This window comes from Dendrobates tinctorius, unplaced genomic scaffold, assembly GCF_039654945.1.
Source record: "Dendrobates tinctorius isolate UK_male_01 unplaced genomic scaffold, ASM3965494v1 ptg000201l, whole genome shotgun sequence".
In the NCBI taxonomy this organism is placed as follows: Eukaryota; Metazoa; Chordata; class Amphibia; order Anura; family Dendrobatidae; genus Dendrobates; species Dendrobates tinctorius.
In genome coordinates this window covers 13,131,453-13,151,658 of record NW_027361868.1, presented here as the reverse complement: position 1 = coordinate 13,151,658, position 20,206 = coordinate 13,131,453, and the positions used below count along the sequence as shown (strand labels likewise).

At 38.3% G+C, this 20,206-nt stretch overlaps 1 protein-coding gene across 1 annotated transcript in view; it reads right to left on the bottom strand.

Moving 5' to 3' along the window:
- The window catches only part of PKDCC (protein kinase domain containing, cytoplasmic), an 81,979-nt gene extending 62,924 nt beyond the window's left edge, over positions 1 to 19,055 (bottom strand). Inside the window, exon 1 of the mRNA XM_073553442.1 lies at positions 17,945 to 19,055. Coding sequence (XP_073409543.1) covers positions 17,945 to 18,733 — 789 coding nt within the window. The 5' untranslated portion in view covers positions 18,734 to 19,055. The remainder of the gene's footprint in view (positions 1 to 17,944) is intronic.
- Positions 19,056 to 20,206: the final 1,151 nt, after the last annotated feature.

Here is a 20,206-nt window from a genome sequence, read left to right as displayed (position 1 = left end):
CACAAGGACACAGGACAGAGGTTGAGTCAACTTTAATCCATGTCAACTGTAAGTGCAAGTGTGATTTAGTTATTGCCAGCACCTGTTAGGTGCCACAGGTAAGTTACAGGTGCTGTTAATTACACAAATTAGATAAGCATCACATGATTTTTCGAACAGTGCCAATACTTTTGTCCACCCTCTTTTTTATGTTTGGTGTGGAATTATATCCAATTTGGCTTTAGGACAATTCTTTTTGTGTTTTTTCATTTAAGACAAATTAAATAAAGATAATAATACCAAAGAATTTGTGTTTGCAATCATTTTCAGGAAGAAACTGGGTATTATCTGACAAAATTGCAGGGGTGTCAATACTTTTGGCCACAACTGTATATTATTCACTGTTGGTCGCCATTTTGATCCCACTGGAAAAATCTTTTGGCTTAAAGAAATTTATTGACCATAAAAAGTTTGATGAATAAATAATTGTTGTACTCTTAGAAATAGGAAAGTTATAAGACTTTGTCTGATTTCGAGGGTTTTTGACGGCCATCTTGAAAATAACTGACTTCCGGTTGAAAGACTTTGGAAGATCTTTTTTTGCTGATCTATACTTATGGTACAGACAAAAACCGTTGACATACCTTTTGTTGGAATTTGTTTTTGGTCCAATGTTATATTCACCCTACTAGTTTGCTTGGACACCGTTCTAAAGGTCAATATGTGATTGTTACTTTGTTACTATCATATTATGGACGAAAGACGATTGGATTGGGAATCAGAGTAATTCAGAGTGAGCGTATAGACTTCTACGGCTCGGAGTTTGTGTAGACCCATAATGACCCGTGTCCATGATCCCTAAGTCAAGCAATGAGTAGATGTAAACATATTTGTACTGCGGCAGTCGTACCATGATCCCTTTTTTAGAAAAAAATAAGCATTTGAGCAGTTGCTATTTGGGCTTGTACAGTTGTGGCCAAAAGTATTGACACCCCTGCAATTTTGTCAGATAATACTCAGTTTCTTCCTGAAAATGATTGCAAACACAAATTCTTTGGTATTATTATCTTTATTTAATTTGTCTTAAATGAAAAAACACAAAAAGAATTGTCCTAAAGCCAAATTGGATATAATTCCACACCAAACATAAAAAAGAGGGTGGACAAAAGTATTGGCACTGTTCGAAAAATCATGTGATGCTTCTCTAATTTGTGTAATTAACAGCACCTGTAACTTACCTGTGGCACCTAACAGGTGTTGGCAATAACTAAATCACACTTGCAGCCAGTTGACATGGATTAAAGTTGACTCAACCTCTGTCCTGTGTCCTTGTGTGTACCACGCTGAGCATGGAGAAATGAAAGAAGACCAAAGAACTGTCTGAGGACTTGAGAAACCAAATTGTGAGGAAGCATGAGCAATCTCAAGGCTACAAGTCCATCTCCAAAGACCTGAATGTTCCTGTGTCTACCGTGCGCAGTGTCATCAAGAAGTTTAAAGCCCATGGCACTGTGGCTAACCTCCCTAGATGTGGATGGAAAAGAAAAATTGATAAGAGATTTCAACGCACGATTGTGCGAATGTTGGATAAAGAACCTCGACTAACATCCAAACAAGTTCAAGCTGCCCTGCAGTCCGAGGGTACAACAGTGTCAACCCGTACTATCCGTCGGCGTCTGAATGAAAAGGGACTGTATGGTAGGTGACCCAGGAAGACCCCACTTCTTACCCCGAGACATAAAAAAGCCAGGCTGAAGTTTGCCAAAACTTACCTGAAAAAGTCTAAAACGTTTCGGAAGAATGTTCTCTGGTCAGATGAGACAAAAGTAGAGCTTTTTGGGCAAAGGCATCAACATAGAGTTTACAGGAGAAAAAAAGAGGCATTCAAAGAAAAAAACACGGTCCCTACAGTCAAACATGGCGGAGGTTCCCTGATGTTTTGGGGTTGCTTTGCTGCCTCTGGCACTGGACTGCTTGACCATGTGCATGGCATTATGAAGTCTAAAGACTACCAACAAATTTTGCAGCATAATGTAGGGCCCAATGTGAGAAAGCTGGGTCTCCCTCAGAGGTCATGGGTCTTCCAGCCGGACAATGACCCAAAACACGCTTCAAAAAGCACTAGAAAATGGTTTGAGAGAAAGCACTGGAGACTTCTAAGGTGGCCAGCAATGAGTCCAGACCTGAATCCCATAGAACACCTGTGGAGAGATCTAAAAATGGCAGTTTGGAAAAGGCACCCTTCTAATATCAGGGACCTGGAGCAGTTTGCCAAAGAAGAATGGTCTAAAATTCCAGCAGAGCATTGTAAGAAACTCACTGATGGTTACTGGAAGCGGTTGGTCGCAGTTATTTTGGCTAAAGGTTGTGCAACCAAGTATTAGGCTGAGGGTGCCAATACGTTTGTCTGGCCCATTTTTGGAGTTTTGTGTGAAATGATCAATGTTTTGCTTTTTGCTTCATTCTCTTTTGTGTTTTTTTCATTTAAGACAAATTAAATGAAGATAATAATACCAAAGAATTTGTGTTTGCAATCATTTTCAGGAAGAAACTGAGTATTATCTCTGACAAAATTGCAGGGGTGTCAATACTTTTGGCCACAACTGTAACAAGCAGAAAGCAATACCAGTTTTGTTTTCAGTATTTCTGTTTATGATAATGAAATATTAATTCCCAGGAATATTATAATTACTGATACCAGAACTTATAATTTGAAGACATACGACTATGGCAATGTTGTGCATGAGGAGAAGAAGGAGATAGATTAAAAGGTGATGAAAATTCTATGGATGGAAGCGTCGACCTTTCCGTAAAGCTCGACCGTCTAAATGAAAGATGTCAATTACTTCACAAAGCAGACGTTTGTATTCAGTAATGGGGGAGCGCAGTATTTGCAAAGTGACTAGACAGATGTCTGTTTCATCCAGGACACCTAAAAAACATGGCAGCTGGCAGATTTTCATTTATAAAATGGCCAGTCTGATCATTTTCCATATTTAATTTTTCCATGATGTCCTAGTCATTGCTCATTACAACTCCCCCCTGATAGACAAAAAAAATCATGCATATACAGTACCATTATAAGTTTATCAGAAGGACTCTAGCAGAGCAAAGTAATGTAAGAAAAGCCCTTATATGGGAGCACAGAGTCTCTGTGACTCTGTACTACTTAGTTTATCTCCATATGTACCTGTGTTTTGCACTGTATAATAACTATTATTATTATTTATTATTATAGCGCCATTTATTCCATGGCACTTTACATGTGAGGAGGGGTATAATAAAAAAAGTACAGTAATCTTAAACGATACAAGTCACGACTGGTAAAGGAAGAGAGAGGACCCTGCCCACGAGGACTCACAATCTACAAGGGATGAGTGAGGATACAGTAGGCGAGCGTAGAGCTGGTCATGCAGCGTTTTGGTCGATCGGTGGCTACTGAAGGTTGTAGGCTGGTCGGAAGAGGTAGGTTTTCAGGTTCTTTTTGAAGGTTTCCATAGTAGGCGAGAGTCTAATATGTTGTGGTAGAGAGTTCCTGAGTAGGGGTGACGCGCTAGAGAAATCTTGAATGCAATTGTGGGAAGAGGAGATAAGAGGGGAGTATAGAAGGAGATCTTGTGAAGATCGGAGGTTGCGTGCAGGTAAGTATCAGGAGACGAGGTCACAGATGTATGGAGGACACAGGTTGTGGACAGCTTTATATGTCATGGTTAGGGTTTTGAACTGGAGTCTTTGGGTAATGGGAAGCCAGTGTAGGGATTGACAGAGGGGAGATGCCAGGGAATAGCAGGGGGACAGGTGGATTAGATGGGAAGCAGAGTTTAGAATACATTGGAGAGGTGTGAGAGTGTTAGAGGGGAGGCCACAGAGCAGGAGGTTGCAGTAGTCAAGGCGGGAGATGTCGAGGGCACGTACTAGGCTTTTTGCAGATTCTTGGTTGAAGAATGTACAGATCCAGGAAATATTTTTGAGTTGAAGTTGGCAGTAAGTGGAAAGGGCTTGGATATGAGGTTTGAAGGAGAGGTCAGTGTCAAGGATTAAACCAAGGCAGCTAGCTTGTGTGACTTGGGAGAGTGAGTAGCCATTTACTTTAATGGATAGGTCTGTTGGGCGAGTCGAGTGAGATAGGGGAAAGATGATGAATTCTGTTTTGTCCATATTATGTTGTAGAAATCTAGCGGAGAAAAAGGATGAAATAGCAAAGAGACATTGTGGGATTCTGGTTAGTAGGGAGGTGATATCTGGTCCAGAGATGTAGATCTGTGTGTCATCAGCATAGAGGTGATACTGAAAGTCGTGAGAGTCTATGCGCTGTCCGAGGCTGAAGGTGTAAATGGAGAAGAGCAGAGGCCCTAGGACTGAACCTTTTAGGACTCTGACAGATAGGGGGCAAGGTGAGGAGGTGGTGTGCGAGTGGGAGACGCTGAATGCCCAGTCTGTTAGGTATGACAAGATCCAAGATAGGGCCAAGGCAGTGATGCCAAGAGATGAGAAGGTCTGTAATAATAGGGAATGGTCCACTGTGTCAAAGGCAGAGGACAGGTCTAGGAGGAGGAGAACAGAGTAGTGTTGTAGTAGTGTAGTATAATGGAGATATTTATCTCTTTAACTTATTGCTACTTCAGTGACACTTCTCTGGAGGTCCTCTTGGGTGACTAGAAAAGATAAAATTCTGCCCTTCAGTTGACACTGCAGCCAATCACTGACCTTGGTGGTCATACGCTGTCAATGCAAACGTCACCGCTGAGGCTAGTGATTGGTAGATGAATGATGGATAGGGCATCATCTCTTACAGTACCAAAGGGGACCAACAAAGTGGTTGTAATGGATTGGCAGGGTAAGAAGAGGCAAGTAGTTGTTATTCCACTTTTTTATATACTGCCCTTTTCATCACCATACCTTCCAAACATATAAAAGTATTAATAAAGGGTAGGCTGAACACCTTACAACATAAATAGGTTCTTCTTGCTCCTATAGGTTCTCTTTACCCCAATAGTCAACTATTCAACCTACCCTTCTTCTCAATTTAGAGTTTGATTAGGAGTATATGGAGTGAATGATCATCATTATCTATAGACCACCATAAACAGCAGCCAGTAGCATGTTGATGGATTGGCATCGCTGGCTCAGTGGTTAGCACTGTTGCTTTGCAGCGCTGTGGTCTTGGCTTCAAATCCCACCAACAACAACATCTGCAAGGAGTTTGTATGTCTTTCTCGCATTTGCATGGGTTTCTGCTAGGTACTTTGGCTTCCTCCCTTGCTCCAAAGACATACTGAAAGGGAATTTAGCTTGTGAACCCCAATGGGAACAGCAATGATGATGACTGTAAAGTGCGGCAGATTTAATGGCGCTATATAAGTGAGTAAAATAAGTAAATGAATCAATTGTAAACCCACTCATACTCTGCCCAGCTCTGGATCGCTCTCTCAAATAGTGAGAAAGACTCTTTAAATATTTCTATATTGATGGATTGATTGATTGTTTGTTGTCATCTGTTATATTTGATATATTTGCTTTTCTGTTTTGTATAAAACGGTCCTAACATTCAACAACATCACATTCAGGGTGGACTGGCCCACTAGAGAACCGGAGAATCCTTGAATGAGCCATGGATTCTCCTTCACTGGCATCAATAGTGGTAGACTTTGCAGCTACTATGGGGCCCAAGAGTTGGCAAGAACCTAGCACCACCATTTGGATTTAAAAAGTATCTCAGCGATTACGGTACGTGATAACCAATCGAATCAGCAAGCAGAGTCAAATCCTATCATTGCGTATCTTAAGGCTATACCGTAGGATACAGTGCCTGGCGAAAATTAGTCCTGGCCTGAAAACCCACTTTAATGATAATGAATTGCTTTTGTATAGATGAAAGGTGGGCCCTTAGAATCAAGTCCTCTGGTGGGCCCAATGTTGCTCAGTCTGACACTGATCACATTCCCCAGGTGTAGGTAATGACGTCACATTTACCACCTGGAAGCTATGACATCACTGAACATATTTGGGGACATATTACTATTTACAAGGATTTATGGGGGGGACATTTCGTTATATGTATTGTCATGTTACCCTATTTTCTGCAGAAGGAACTGTGCACTGAAGATACAAGAGTATTGTCTCTGCCTCACATTTTCCTACATTGCTACTGTTTAACTGAGCCATTAATGGCACTTCAGATAGGGTTTAAATACACTACATAGGATATTTTTTTCTTTGGTTGTACAGTTGTTTATTGCAAGCCTATGGGAAGCGTTTAAGAGGATTCTCTCCCAGACGCATGAATGGAGAGCAGATTTACAATGCGGAGTACTTTAAGTAATACAAACAGCACAATTACCCTCATAAATTAGACATATGTGTCATGTATGAGCCAGGAAGCAATAAAGTTACCCCATCACATGACTTGTTCTTAGAAGAGAGTTCATCAAACACAAATGTAACACAGATAAAATAATAAAATGATCTTTGTAAAGAAAATTAAAAATCTATAATTGAACTATTTTTCTAGATTCAATTTTTGCATTTATTTCTTACTCTTAAAACACAAATAGTATTTTGCTAAATGTATCAATTCCAAAAATTCTTCTTGTCTGCAAATCATTTTGAAAATATCTATCAATCAACTCTTCTTCTCAATGTGCTACTATATTATATGCTGCCACTGTACTTGAAAACATCCAGATGACCGTGACCCAATTCAACTGTTGATCGAGAATCCAAGGCAATTTTGGGTTTCCAAGGACCAGAAGGACCTAAAGCATCCAATACACAGATATGATATTTATTTGTGATTATGTTACTCACTTATATAGCTCCATCATATTCCACAGTGCTTTGCAGACATCATCATCGCTGTCCCCATCATGAGATTGGGGTAGAGGACTTTCAAGTACGGTCTAACACATATGGAATCCAGATAATGCAATGATGCTCGGCTACAAAACTATCATCCCTCTCCACATTGGGGCTCACAATCTAAATTCCCTAGTAGAAAAAATGGACGACTGCAGGGACGCTGCAGGTGGAATTGTTAGACAGTAATCGTTGCATTCACTGGAAGGAGCTAGGCTCACCTCAATGGTTGCAATGGCTCTTTTTATTATACAAAACTATTTTTTTTGTTAAAAAGAGTACAAAAGTCAAAACTCTACATGTTTTGAAGCCATACCGCCGTCTTCCTTAAGTGTCTATACTGTATAATCTAAATTACCTATCAGTTTGTCTTTGTAGCGTGGGAGGAAACTGGAGAACCCTAGGAAAATTGAGGAGAACCTTCAAAACTCTGATGTTTATTTTGAAAATGAATCATCTAATTTACAATAACTCGCTGTCGATTGAAGATTAAAAAAAATGTGAAGCTCAATTTCATTCTACAATATAAAAAAATTAAAGAAAATCAGTGAAAATTGTGTTCTTTTCGATAATAAGGGTCTATCACACAATTATCTCCTATGTTCTTAAATGTGGCCTTTATTGTACAAAACAGTTTCGTTTTGGGAATAATTTATTTTTCTAAGTAAATTTTTAATTATTATTATGATTTGTTTTATACAAAAATGTAATTTCGACTTCATAATAAAAAGTTGCGTCTTTATGTTGGGACCTAGATAAAATTAATTAAGTCATGTTTAGGTCTTGTAAATTCAATTAGACGACTAGATGTTGAAGGTCACCAACGATGTGAAAGGACAGAGGGGTTTTTTTTTTGTCATTTTTCACTCGAAACATGAGAATGAATATGACCGTTTAACTTTCAAGTTGGGAAACAAAAGTTCTTCCTGACAGAGGCAACCATCAAGAGTATTTGATACATAGCAACTGGGAGGCAATTAGTGCGCTGCTAAGTCTTGTGTTAAAGTAAATCAGTGACCCAAATCCCCCTCTTTCCCAAATGCCCTCTCATTATTAAATCTACTTTAATGAACAAGCCTCTCCACCAAATACATTTCCATCTTAATGGGAACGCACCTGCCCATCACAATGGCTTTTTTTTTTTCTAGAAAGGAATTTCCGAAAAGCCAAGAATATGTATCTAAAATGGGTGAACGATGTTATATCGTGTGGTTGAATTTTTTCAGATATTCTGCTTTTTTTGGTCGAAAAAGTCTTTTTTTATTTTTAAACTTCTAATTTTACTTTCCGGGATGCAGAGGTTATGTAGATGTCTCCTCACCTCTGAGAAGTCCATTGTTTTCTTTACTCATTTTACAGTGTAGAATGGTGCGGATTACATGATAATACCTTCTAATCCATCTTATTTTGACAGAAGGAGGTACAAAACATGCTGTGTTAGCAAAAGTAGTCAAAGACTTCCAATAAGTCACTTGCACTTTAGGAAAGTTCTACTCTATCTTAGAAAGTTTTCTCAATCAGCAGACATTAAGCATAGTTGATATATTTTTCCATAAATACATTAATCTGATGGATTTAAACCTTTGGGCTTCGGCCTAGATGGTGGCTCTATTGCCCCTTCAAAAATGGACACTTCCACACTTTTTGGGCCAGTGGAATAAAAAACATATATATTTAAACTCTGCGTTGCCGAAATGTAATATGTGAACCCCATGAAATCAAAATGACTAGGATTTAATGCGAAATATAAAAAGCCAAGCAATGCTTAAATCATACAAATGTAGCAAAAAGTGTAGAATAAATTCATAAAAATTACACAACTTTTCAAAATTTGTTCCCAGTGATCAATCAGCATACGCACACAAAATGTTGAGGGTAATGTTTCAATCTATATTGATTTTTGGAAAAATAAAAAAAAATAAAAATTTAATGTATAGAGAGGATGGGGGATATTTTCATGAAAAAGTAGCAAATAATGATTACTTCTTGTGTTTAGGTTAGAGAAAATGTGATATGTCAATTTGATTTTTCAGTACTAAACATATCTCAGCTGTATATGTCACATACAGTACTGTATAAAGGAGAGTTTTTAAGCCATTGCTAAATTATTAATAATATAATTTTCTGTTGGGCCTCTGGCTTTTTATACAAATATTTAGTTAGGCACAAAAATAAAAAAAGCAGAAATAAATAAAGTTTAAAATAATATTATTGAAGTATAATTACATTTTTTTTGCTTAGTGTTTTCTTGGCAGAAAAATATTTCCTGGCACTTTCCCAAAAACCACAAAAACTAAATATGGAGAAAACACTACAAAAATGCCACCTGTTTACATATCTATGAAATATAAAAAAATAGAAACATAGCGGGGTTTATGTAGGACACATGTAGATGTGACCATATTAATTTTGACTATAGCATTCTCTCTCTCTCTCTATACATATATATATATATATAAAGGGAGAGAGATAAATATATATTCAAAATTTGCAGAAGTGGTGTGTATCCCAAAAGCTGTGAAGATACACGTCTCTCTTAAGATGATTTGCATACCAAAAATGAATAATAAATATTTACATAAATTGGAAGAATTACAAGTATTCACCCGTGATAAAACAAGGCGAAACGACATGTGTCGGGATTGGTCTCACCGTCACGAGGTCTGCACAGATAGTCTGACTACTATTTTGTATTTCTGATTATTTTGGTGACTTGTGTATGCTGAGTAGTATCTGATAGACGTTGCTCTCTATTTATCTTATAGGGCATTATTTGGAAGTTTTACCCCACTTATTATTATAGTTACCTAAGTACCATAATATATGACCTGGGTTGTCAGGAGAAGATTACAAGTTTATTTAATCTTTTTTCTTCTTATCCTATGCAACTCTTTAGTAAACTTCTTTAATTCTTCAAATTGTATACAATTATTTTCATTATTACTTTTTATTAATAAAGATAAGATCAATTTATAGCTATTTTTGATATTATAGTGCGAGGGTCGGACACGGCAGCCATTTACTACATCTCCTTTAAGTACGTGGATATTTATGGGTCACCTTATACAAAATAAAATTAGTAAAATGAGCAATAAAATGCTAAAAAAATAATAATAAGTTAATAATGATAGTTAAATGTAACATTACGGTATTTTGAAAGGTGTTTCCTTATGATTGGGAGGCATGGGACCTTATAAAAAATGCAAAACTTCAAACTTTAAGGCAAAACTCTAAAAACTTTTTCAAGTAAAGTTTGAGCCTTAAGAAAATGTGATGAAACTCCCGAAGTTTCAAAATCATATTTTTGTTGTCTCTACTGGCAAAAAATGCTTTTCTTGAAGTCTGGTTTTTTTTGGAGCCACAGCTAGCATCACCTACACATGGAGACAAGCGGTGATTTGTGACTGCTAATTTATGACATAATTGCTGTGTACTGAGTCCCGTGAACCATAATCTGTTTCTAATGAACCTCTCCTTCATCCATTGGCTGGGAGTGAAGCTGCTGCTTCAGAGGAGATGAAATGCATTGCTTCTGCTAAGTCATGGTTTTCAGTGCAGGCTTGGAGATGGCTATCATGAAAGCCTGTATGTATCTGTCTGTTTTGTGTTAGCGTGTTGGTGCCTCTCAGCAATGACATATTAACAAGCCCGCTTGATGATCCTAGATGGTTGTAATAAGCTCTGTTATAATGTTATTCTTTGCCTGGCTGAATGGAAACCGTCAACATTTTTAAATCATTGCAATCTGTTTCCATTATCGGCCCGCGAGCAGAGATCAGGTCACCTTGACACAATCAATTCGCTTGCAAAACAAATATCAGATATTTGCATCGATCAACTAGACACAGTACATTATAGATTTAATAGCGCAATTATGAAGTTTGCAAGCAGAAGGAAATGTAATTAAACTCCACACCTCTAGAGGTCCTTCCCCTGGGGACTCAAACATTTTTTTTAGACCTGTTTCATTTTTTTTTTAAAGTCACTGACTTGTCTATTTATTGCATCTCTGTGTGTGTGTGTGGGGGGGGGGGGGATTTTACGCAAAATTCCTCAAAACAGCACACGACCTTTGATGAATTTTTGCATTAATAAAAATAATTTTTTTTAGGCTCTTTTGCTTGTTTTTGCACCACCTTTGTAGAGTTAAAATTAAGCACTTTAATCTTCCACTGTGCCAAAAAAAATTAATACAAATGCAAACAATATTTCAGGGGGGTTACCAGAGCATATTTGCAATTTTAGTAAAAAATTTGATGAAAACATGGGAAATTGGCTAACTATACTTTCATCGATGAACAAAAGTAGCAAAAAGAAAAGTGGGAAGGCGAAAAAAAAGGAGGAGCAAAACAGATAATGAATTGGGGGGGGGGGAAGCCGAAAGGAGAAAATCAGTCAAAAAGAGTAGTAAAGTGCTTCAAAAAGGCCCAAAAAGCACAAAACAGAAAGTGAATTTGGGGAAAAAAAATAGCAAAAACAGAAATAAAGAATAAAGAAAATCAGTAAAAAAAATGCATATTATTTAGTGATGTGATCAGGCAACTTAGTTCAGTGCCCTAGATCTAACCTGGATTAGGCGGAATAGCTCATTGACACCCAGTATCCGATGCCCCACCAGAATAGGGTATGTGCCACTACTGCGCATTGTGTATCAGTATAAGGCCACGTTCACACGGTCAGTATTTGGTCAGTATTTTAAATCAGTATTTGTAAGCCAAAACCAGGAGAGGGTGATAAATCCAGAAGTGGTGACGTGTTTCTATTCTACTTTTCCTGTGATTGTTCCACTCCTGGTTTTGGCTTATAGCATCTGATGTAAAATACTGACCAAATACTGAATGTGTGAACGTGGCCTATTACAGGTGGTTTATGGAAAGTTGCCTTTTGAGATTGGAGTGGAAATCGTAGTTTCATACAAGCACGTTTTTTTTCTAAACTGTGCTAGGTTTGGTAAGGCTACATTTGGCAAGGTCACATGTAAAACGCCATGTAATAAATGGCGCTATAAAAATGCATAATAATAGTAATTCCCACGATGAGGTTTTTATGATGTTGCAGATTTTCAGCACCATTTTTGCACCCATTAGGGTGTGTGCACACGCTGCGGATTCTGCTGCGGTTCTGCAGCGGATTTGGCCTCTGCGGGTCCGCAGCAGTTTTTGCTGCGGTGTACAGTACCATTATTCTCTATGGGAATTAAAAACCGCAGTGCAGACGGTGCGGATTTTTCCGTGCGGTTTTTCTGCGGTTTTGAAACCGCAGAAAGAATTGACATGAATTCTTTCTGCGGATTCCGCTGCGGTTTGCCATCTCCTCCATTGAGGAAATGAAAAACCACAAGGCAAAACCGCAGAGCAATCCGCAGGTAAAACCGCAGGTCTTTTGACTGCATTCCGCAGCGTGTGCACGTACCCTTAAGCATATTAGGTTACTTGCATTTTTTTCAAAAATACACAGCGTAAAAGAAAACTCATCTAAGGCCACCTTCAGTATTCGGTCAGTATTTTACATCAGTATTTATAAGCCAAAACCGGGAGTGGGACAATCGGAGGAAAAGTATAACAGAAACCCGTCACCACTTCTGGATTTATCACCCGCTCCTGGTTTTGGCTTATGCTGATGTAAAATACTGACCAAATACTGAACGTGGCTTAAAACTCAACATGGGAACGAAGCCTAATTGTTTCTGTCATTTTTTTTTCCACTTTTTTGTGGTTGAAACATTTCAGCAGATGTTGGCTTTTATCAGTAGGAAGAGTGTAACAAATGACAAACAAAAAAGAACTTTTTGCATTGGCCGCAGATTTGTTAAAGAAAAAAAATAAACACATGAAGAAATGAATGTGTGTGTCAAAAAAAGGCCACAGCAAGTAAACCAGTGCTTTAGGCCTCATTCAGGCCTCCATTTTTCACCTATGAGTTTTTCCACAAATTTTCCAATATAGTTTGTCAGACATGTCTGTTTTTGATCCAAGCCATGGACCAAGCTAGCCAATTCAAGACTATGGGTCTGTGAAAAATCAGACTGACCATTTTTAACATTATAATAGGTAGAAGAAGCTTTGCAATTTAAATTTTTTTTTTTTCATAAGAGAAAAACACTGATAAAACACATATGGTAAAAACTGAATCCCTGGCCAAGCAGGGATCAGAATAAAAATACTGACACTTTTTTACGGATCTGAAAAATCATGGAAGTTTTAATGAGGCCTTAACTATCAAAACTGTCTAAAGCAAAACAATCTTAGTTGCCAGTGGCAACCAATCAAAGCCCAGCTTTCATTTTGTAAACAGCCCTGGTACAATGAAAGCTGAGCTGTGATTGGTTGCCATGGGAGACAAAGATCGCTTTTTCTTTTAGACAGTGTTAATAATGTTTAAATAAAGGCCTTAGGCCTTGATTTTTCAGTCGCTGACCTAACTAATTTTAGGGAGTGGTTAATAAGTGAAATACATAAAGGAACTGCTTTTTTTATTATCTTTTTTCTTTACCATATATCCTAGGTACATATAAGATGCAGATGTTGGGACAACATGGTTGCAGTCCTATGTAAAATAGCAGATAACGGACTGCAAAGATAAATTGCAATAAATTGGGCTGTAGGACAAACGCAGATCTGCTACATTTGACAAGGTCATTCTGTAATTATAAAGCCTAGGGGGAGATTTTTGAATAGACATATCTCAATTGGGCCTGTGCAATGGCTGATCTGAAGATAAGATGTATTTATCTGTGGTTGGCACTAGTGCCACCTTGTAAATGTTATCTACTGTCAGTGCAGCCATGATTACAGCTCTTTATAGCAACGGCTGTACGTTTAGCCTGTAGTAGGTCAAACAGTGTTAACGCTGTAATGAATGGATATTAAAATCTTATAAAGTATCACATGTCGGGCTTTGATCTCCTGAAGGTCAGCAATGCTTCTGATCTCCTGACAACTGAATTACGTTTGTTGTGGTTAATGCTAAATTAAGAAAAGCCGGCTATGTTTAGATAATCTGAACTATACAATGAAATCGGGGAGATTATCTAGATAACAGTATCACCGTGACGCATGAACAGTGCTCAGAGATTATCTGGGCCGCGGCATAAAACCATCAGTTCTCTCCTAAACTACTGTAAAGTCACTACTGTGCAGTATAGACATGTTTTGTTGGAAGAATTAAAAATTCAGTTTTGCTCCAATTTGGTCAGGAAATTCCAATAAATTTAGTGCGAAATGAATCTGGGTGGAAAAATGACTTGTACTCACCTTACCTCTGTCGCCGTTACCGATCCTCCGATCTGCTCCTCTGTCTTATAGCTTTTATTTTCCTTTAGTTCTTTGTTTTCGGCGCTGCCATTCGTCACTAGGCCCTACATTGGCGCATGGGGTACGGCACACCTCATTTACATTAATAACGTATGTAGGGTTTCACGCGGATATAATTGATGTCAATGACATGAGTCGCACCCCACGTGAAGGAGTGGGGACTAGTTTAGAATGGTGGCTCTTGAGGTCCAAAATGAGAAGGCCAAAGAGAAGCGATCAAAGGGCTGGGTAGTGGCGGAATTGATTGGGAGAGCGCCAAGGAAAGGTGAATATAAGTAGTTTTTGCTTTTTTCTAACTCTTTCCTGGCCCTTAAAATCCAGCAAAATGGAATCCTTAAAAATTCTGGTTCGTTATAATCCAAATTTGGGGGGGAAATTCATAATAAATTTGGTAAGCGTAGAATTAATTCGCTTATAATTGCATTATTTTGCAATACATACATTACAATCAGATACAATATCATCATTACAATGCAACTAGATGGTACATACTGTATCTCATGCTACTATAATATCACAATACAAGACAGAATACCCATGGATTAGCCATAAAGAAGCATTAATATCAACACAATCCAGAGTTTATCCATCCTTTATCTACCACTGCTTTAGAAACAGCGCAATGCAACCACACTGTGCACAATTTTTCTACCGCTATCATATCATCAGAATACAACCACAATATTCATAGATTAGTCACCACAATAGAAGATTTCATAGATCATCTACCTCTACTTTAGTTTCAATGTAAAGCAACCATATTGTACACAAAGTAGCTGCCAGTTGTAAAACATTATCAAAATATGTATAGAATATCTATGAAATATATATATATCTTAATGATGCCGATTATGTATTAGTTTTCTATATCTGACATTATATTATCACATTGCAACCAGATAATCCTTGAATTTTCTATAAAACTAAATATCATCACAATGCAGACATATTGGACACAGTTTATCCACTACCACGTTAATATTTTCACAATTTAACCAGATTATCCGTGAATTAGCTATAACATAAACCTATAAACCCCAACATCATCACAATAGACCCGGATTATACATAGTTTATCTACAGATTATCCTTTATCTAAACTCCAATATCTATACAGTGCCCCACAGATTCACAATACAGTCACAGTTCAATCGGTATCTACTATGGAGTTCAGCAAAAAGCCAATCTGATTGTCCAGACATTATGTAGATTATTTAAGTCTATCCCAATTTGATCTGACAGTAATCATCACACTACAAATTACAACTGGATCCCCCCATCTGACCAAGTACAATTGTCTAGGAGCTGCCCATATACAGAGATATATTCTACTAAGATTGGACAAATTTTTAGATGAAGTATTCCAATTTTCGCATTACCAGTCACACACTGTAATAATTGTGATGGAAAATATTTTACAACTTCATTGAATTGTTGCAAACATTGTATATCAAGTTGTCTTGGACTACTAAAGTATGACATGTCAACGTCGCACAAGAGTGAAATATTATCTTCAATGTAGTGCGACAATGGCAGAGAATTAGACTAGTCGGATCGGGGTCAATCCAAAGCAATGATTGGTTGTAACAATCTTTTCACAGGATTGTGTGATCTCACAATGCTACCCAAGTTGTGTCTGGCATGACAAATTACCATGTAGCTATGAACCAAAGCATTATCATCTAAGGCTGAAAAGTGATGTCTTATGGTACATTTACATTGGCCGCTCATGAACGTTTCTTTCCCGATAATTGGTCAACATCAACAGGCTACCAATTACCCAACAAATGAGCAAAGCAAAACATAAGCTGCCTTGAGCAATGAAATTACCTCCTATTGGGTATTATGGATTATTCTGTGTGCATTGGAATTATGGTCAGGCGGTCTAAAAAGGCTAACAAACAACTGCCGATCAGCAAACAGGTAGCCGATCGGTCGACGTTGGATAGCATAAACCCACGCTTAGGATCTGCCATCAACCTATAAGAGTATCAACACACTGGTATGTCAACAGTAAGCAAATAAAGCAAAACATCAGCCCTTACTATCTCCACAACATGGGAATCTACCAGAAACCATGAAGTGTAGGGAAGGTGTCTTTCAGAAAATAATTTGATCTGATTAGAACATTGTCGGAGCTTTTTCTCCACGACTGAATCAACAATGTGGCACTTGTTCTTCACGAGAGGAAACTGTTCCGCACAATATTTTTATAATTATCAATAGTGCTAAAGATTCTACACACCGGATCCGTGTTGTTCAGGCACACAGATAGCCTTGTTTTCTCTCTTGAAAGACTGAGCTTGATTTACACTTTTCCTGCTCTAAGTAAATGAGCTGAGGCACAGGCTTCTCACTGCATATAATAAACCTCAAGGATTGACTTCTTGTTTGGAGTTCTTGGGGAGATGGGGGGGGGGGTGATGTGACCCTTTAAAACACTTGGACTGTCCTTGTAGAGCAATTTTGGAAACATAAAGTATTTAGCTAGGCCATGTGCTACTGCTACACTACATAACAGTATTAATAAACCCTATGAGCCATTTTCACACAACGCTAAATACACATCTGACCGGTGGTCATACTAATTTTTATGCCTAGATCTAGTATACCTGAGTTTGTTTGATGCACGTTTGACACAGGTTATAAGGATTTTAGTTTTTGCTGTACATGGCACTGCCAGTGAAACTACTATGGTACTTTTACTCAGTCATACATGCAGTAATCCTAAAATGTAAAGGTGGCCGTACACATTTGATAGACGTAGATTGACGGTTGAACAACCATTGAATGAACGATCAACATGCTGACTCACGGTCATTCATGCTGGCGAAACATATTCATTGACATCAAGCGAAGGGCAAACAATCTTTCTTGAGACTGTTCTTTTCATGGACTAGCAACTATCGGATTAAATTTTGAAACATGGACGACTTCTTATCGATGATGACAGATGATGACATCTGTCATTGATCGGCTAAAAAGATTAAGAACTTTATCCAACAAGCAATCATTTCAGATAAAAGAAAGAATTACTTTCAAGTTCAGACTGTTATTAATTCAGCAAAAGGTTCCATAATTTTTTTAAGAGGGTAATAGGTATTATTATTACAAGAGCATACCCAAATGATGGCTCAGCATAACCGATATTGGGTAAGCTCAAAAGGTGATATGTTTTCCTTAGCCTGTATCCCAAAGGGGGCATCTGCACAGTGATGCCTGATATATGCATCAGCTTGCATTTCTTAAGCTTGTCTCCAGAAAACATAAGTCAACAGAGAGAATGTGTTTCATATCCAAGGCATACGAAGAGCGCATCTGGAAAGTGCAATCCGAATACATAACTAAAAATGTAGAATGATTTGTATCATAGCAGAAAAAAAAATCTCTGGAGTCCCGTGAATGATTCAGGAAGAAAAAGTAAGTCTGCTTGGAAATAAGGCTGTCTGGAATTGCAGGAAGAACTCAGCAGAAGGCAGAGCATCTCACTGCATACAGAAACTTTGGAGGACCACTGGCAAATTTTCTTTTTAAATATGTCTTTATCTGAATTTTACATAATTTTTTAAATGAAAAATTGGAATTCTAAGAATTTTCATATCCCCCACCTCCTTTACACTCAAAGGTCTACCTATATCATATAACAATACATATTGCAATAAATTGAATGCATTGATTTGTGATACCATGTGAAAAAAGAATAATTTTTAAAAGAAATGGTTAAAACAGGGAAAAAAAAGGTTCCAAAAAACACAATCTTTCATGGACTATTCAATCATGTTGATGCTCAGTCTTACCTGTAAGATGTTTGGATGCTGAAGTCTTTGCAGTAAGATCATTTCTTTGACAATTTTGAAGGATGCCAACCTATAGCAATCGTCCAAAGTTCTATACCGTTTAAGGCAATTTTGTATATCGTGTCCCCCGAAATCGACAGATTTCAGTGCCACCGACACCGTGTCATTCAACACCAATTTATAAACAGCTTTCGTGTAGCCTGAGCCAAGATAACGTACGTTGGTTCCCTTACTGATGTCCTGGCAACCCAATAAAGGTGGCCGTAGGGACAGATCTATTTTTGAACTTGGATGTGACAGAGATATGTCCGGCTCCAAGCTGGATCTCTTAGGGTTTTCCCATTTTTGATTGTATTCAGATGAAGATTGCTGGGCCAGGTCCATGAGTCTCCTCTCCAAGGGTCTCAGAAGCCTTTCCGTAGCTGACACTGGGATTTGATGTTCTCTATAGCGGATCACCTCTTGATACCTGTCTTGGAGTTGCTTCAGTAGGTCCATAGATACCTCATTGTCATGCCATGATTGCCCAAAGGGTTCAGGAGTCCCTCTATCCAGTAAGTGATGGTTATGATCAAAGCCTGGCACACAGAGTAAATTTAATAAAGTGCCAAGGAAGAAGGACAGACAAAATCCGCCTGCAACTACAATTTTTCTTCTTCTCATTCTCAGATGCTGTTGGGATCTCCAGTCTTCGGCACTTCTGTTTAGGTGGAAGGATGGGAGCTGATGAAGAATTCTTCTTTCACATTGTATTCCTAAATCTTTGCACTGTTGGACATCTTCACTCATCGAAGGCGGACACTATAAAGGTTCCCTGAGACCAAGCTTTATTTTCTTCTTTGCTTTGCACTTCAACCTCTGTCCCTGTTCTCCTAAGTTGGTGCCTTTACTTCTCTGCAGCTCCTTATCCTACACAGAATGGATGTTCACTGCAGGACTGTCAGAGAAGGAATGAGGGGGAAGGCGTGTTTTCAGATGGATCTTTTAAGGCCAGCCTCTTGCTGAGTGACAGCATCAGTCATTCATGGTGGGGATAAAACACTTCCTCTTGTCCTGGATTGTACAAGGCTCCTTCATTAGCATCAAGACATGTGGCTCATTGCATTTTCCTTGTCTCAAAACTTGAGGATGAGCTGAGATTAGACTACTGCTTCATATATATATTTTTTATATGTGGAGAGGTTTCCAGCCTGCAAAACACTAGGAGGCCTGAATTGTAGATCATCGGGTGCCCCCAGCAGTTTAACTCCTAGTAAAGCAGGCAGGATTTTACACAGGCAATCTCTGTGGCGCACATATGTACAATAAGCAAGGTGTCCCAGAGTCTTGATTACTACCGCACTTCTCTCTGCAGACTGATTCCATTGCCATATTACCCTGGAAAGTATCATATTACCTGGCTATCCCTCACCTCCCTCTCCAGTGCACAGCGGTTGTATGTTATTTTACTCACCACAGGGAAACATAGTCAATGGGAAACATAGGGAAGAATTAACCCCTTTTCTCCCAGCTTCAGTAACTCATCTGTGTGTTAGCGCGAAGCAAGAAAATCAAACGTAAACGTTCATGAATGAAAATTTCCATATTTAATAAATATATATTTTATTGCAATAAAATTATAATATCAACATTAATGTAATAAATTTGTAATTTATGCTTTAAAAATAATTATTGTTTTCTTGGGAAATTTGGTGACAACCAGGAGATTAGACATTAAAGGTGTTGTAACTAGTGAAGAGCACATGTGCCGAAATTCAAAATCAGCCATTTGCTTGGATTTGGCCCAGAAATTTGGTTTGCATCAATGTTATTCAGTGTGAATGCTATTATTATTATTATTTATTATTATAGCGCTGTTTATTCCATGGCGCTTTACATGTGAGGCGGAGTACAAATAATGAAAAGCAAGTACAGTAATCTTAACAATGCAAGTCATGACTGGTACAGAAGGAGAGAGTACCCTGCCCGCGAGGGCTCACAATCTACAAGAATGTTCCTTATTATGCTCTGGGGTCTCTGAACAAAATAAAGTAGGGTAAAAAAATATACAGTATATGTTATTGATTAGAGAACGTGCTCAGATAAGGTGTTATCTGAGCATGCCCGAGTGCTAACCGGGTGACTTCGGTGTGGTTGAATAATGTGTTCGAGTCGCTGTGACTGCGTGTCTCGTGGCTGTTAGACAGCCGCAACACATGCATGGATTGCCTAACAAGCAGACAATCCCTGCATGTGTTGTGGCTGTCGAGCAGCCGCCAGACA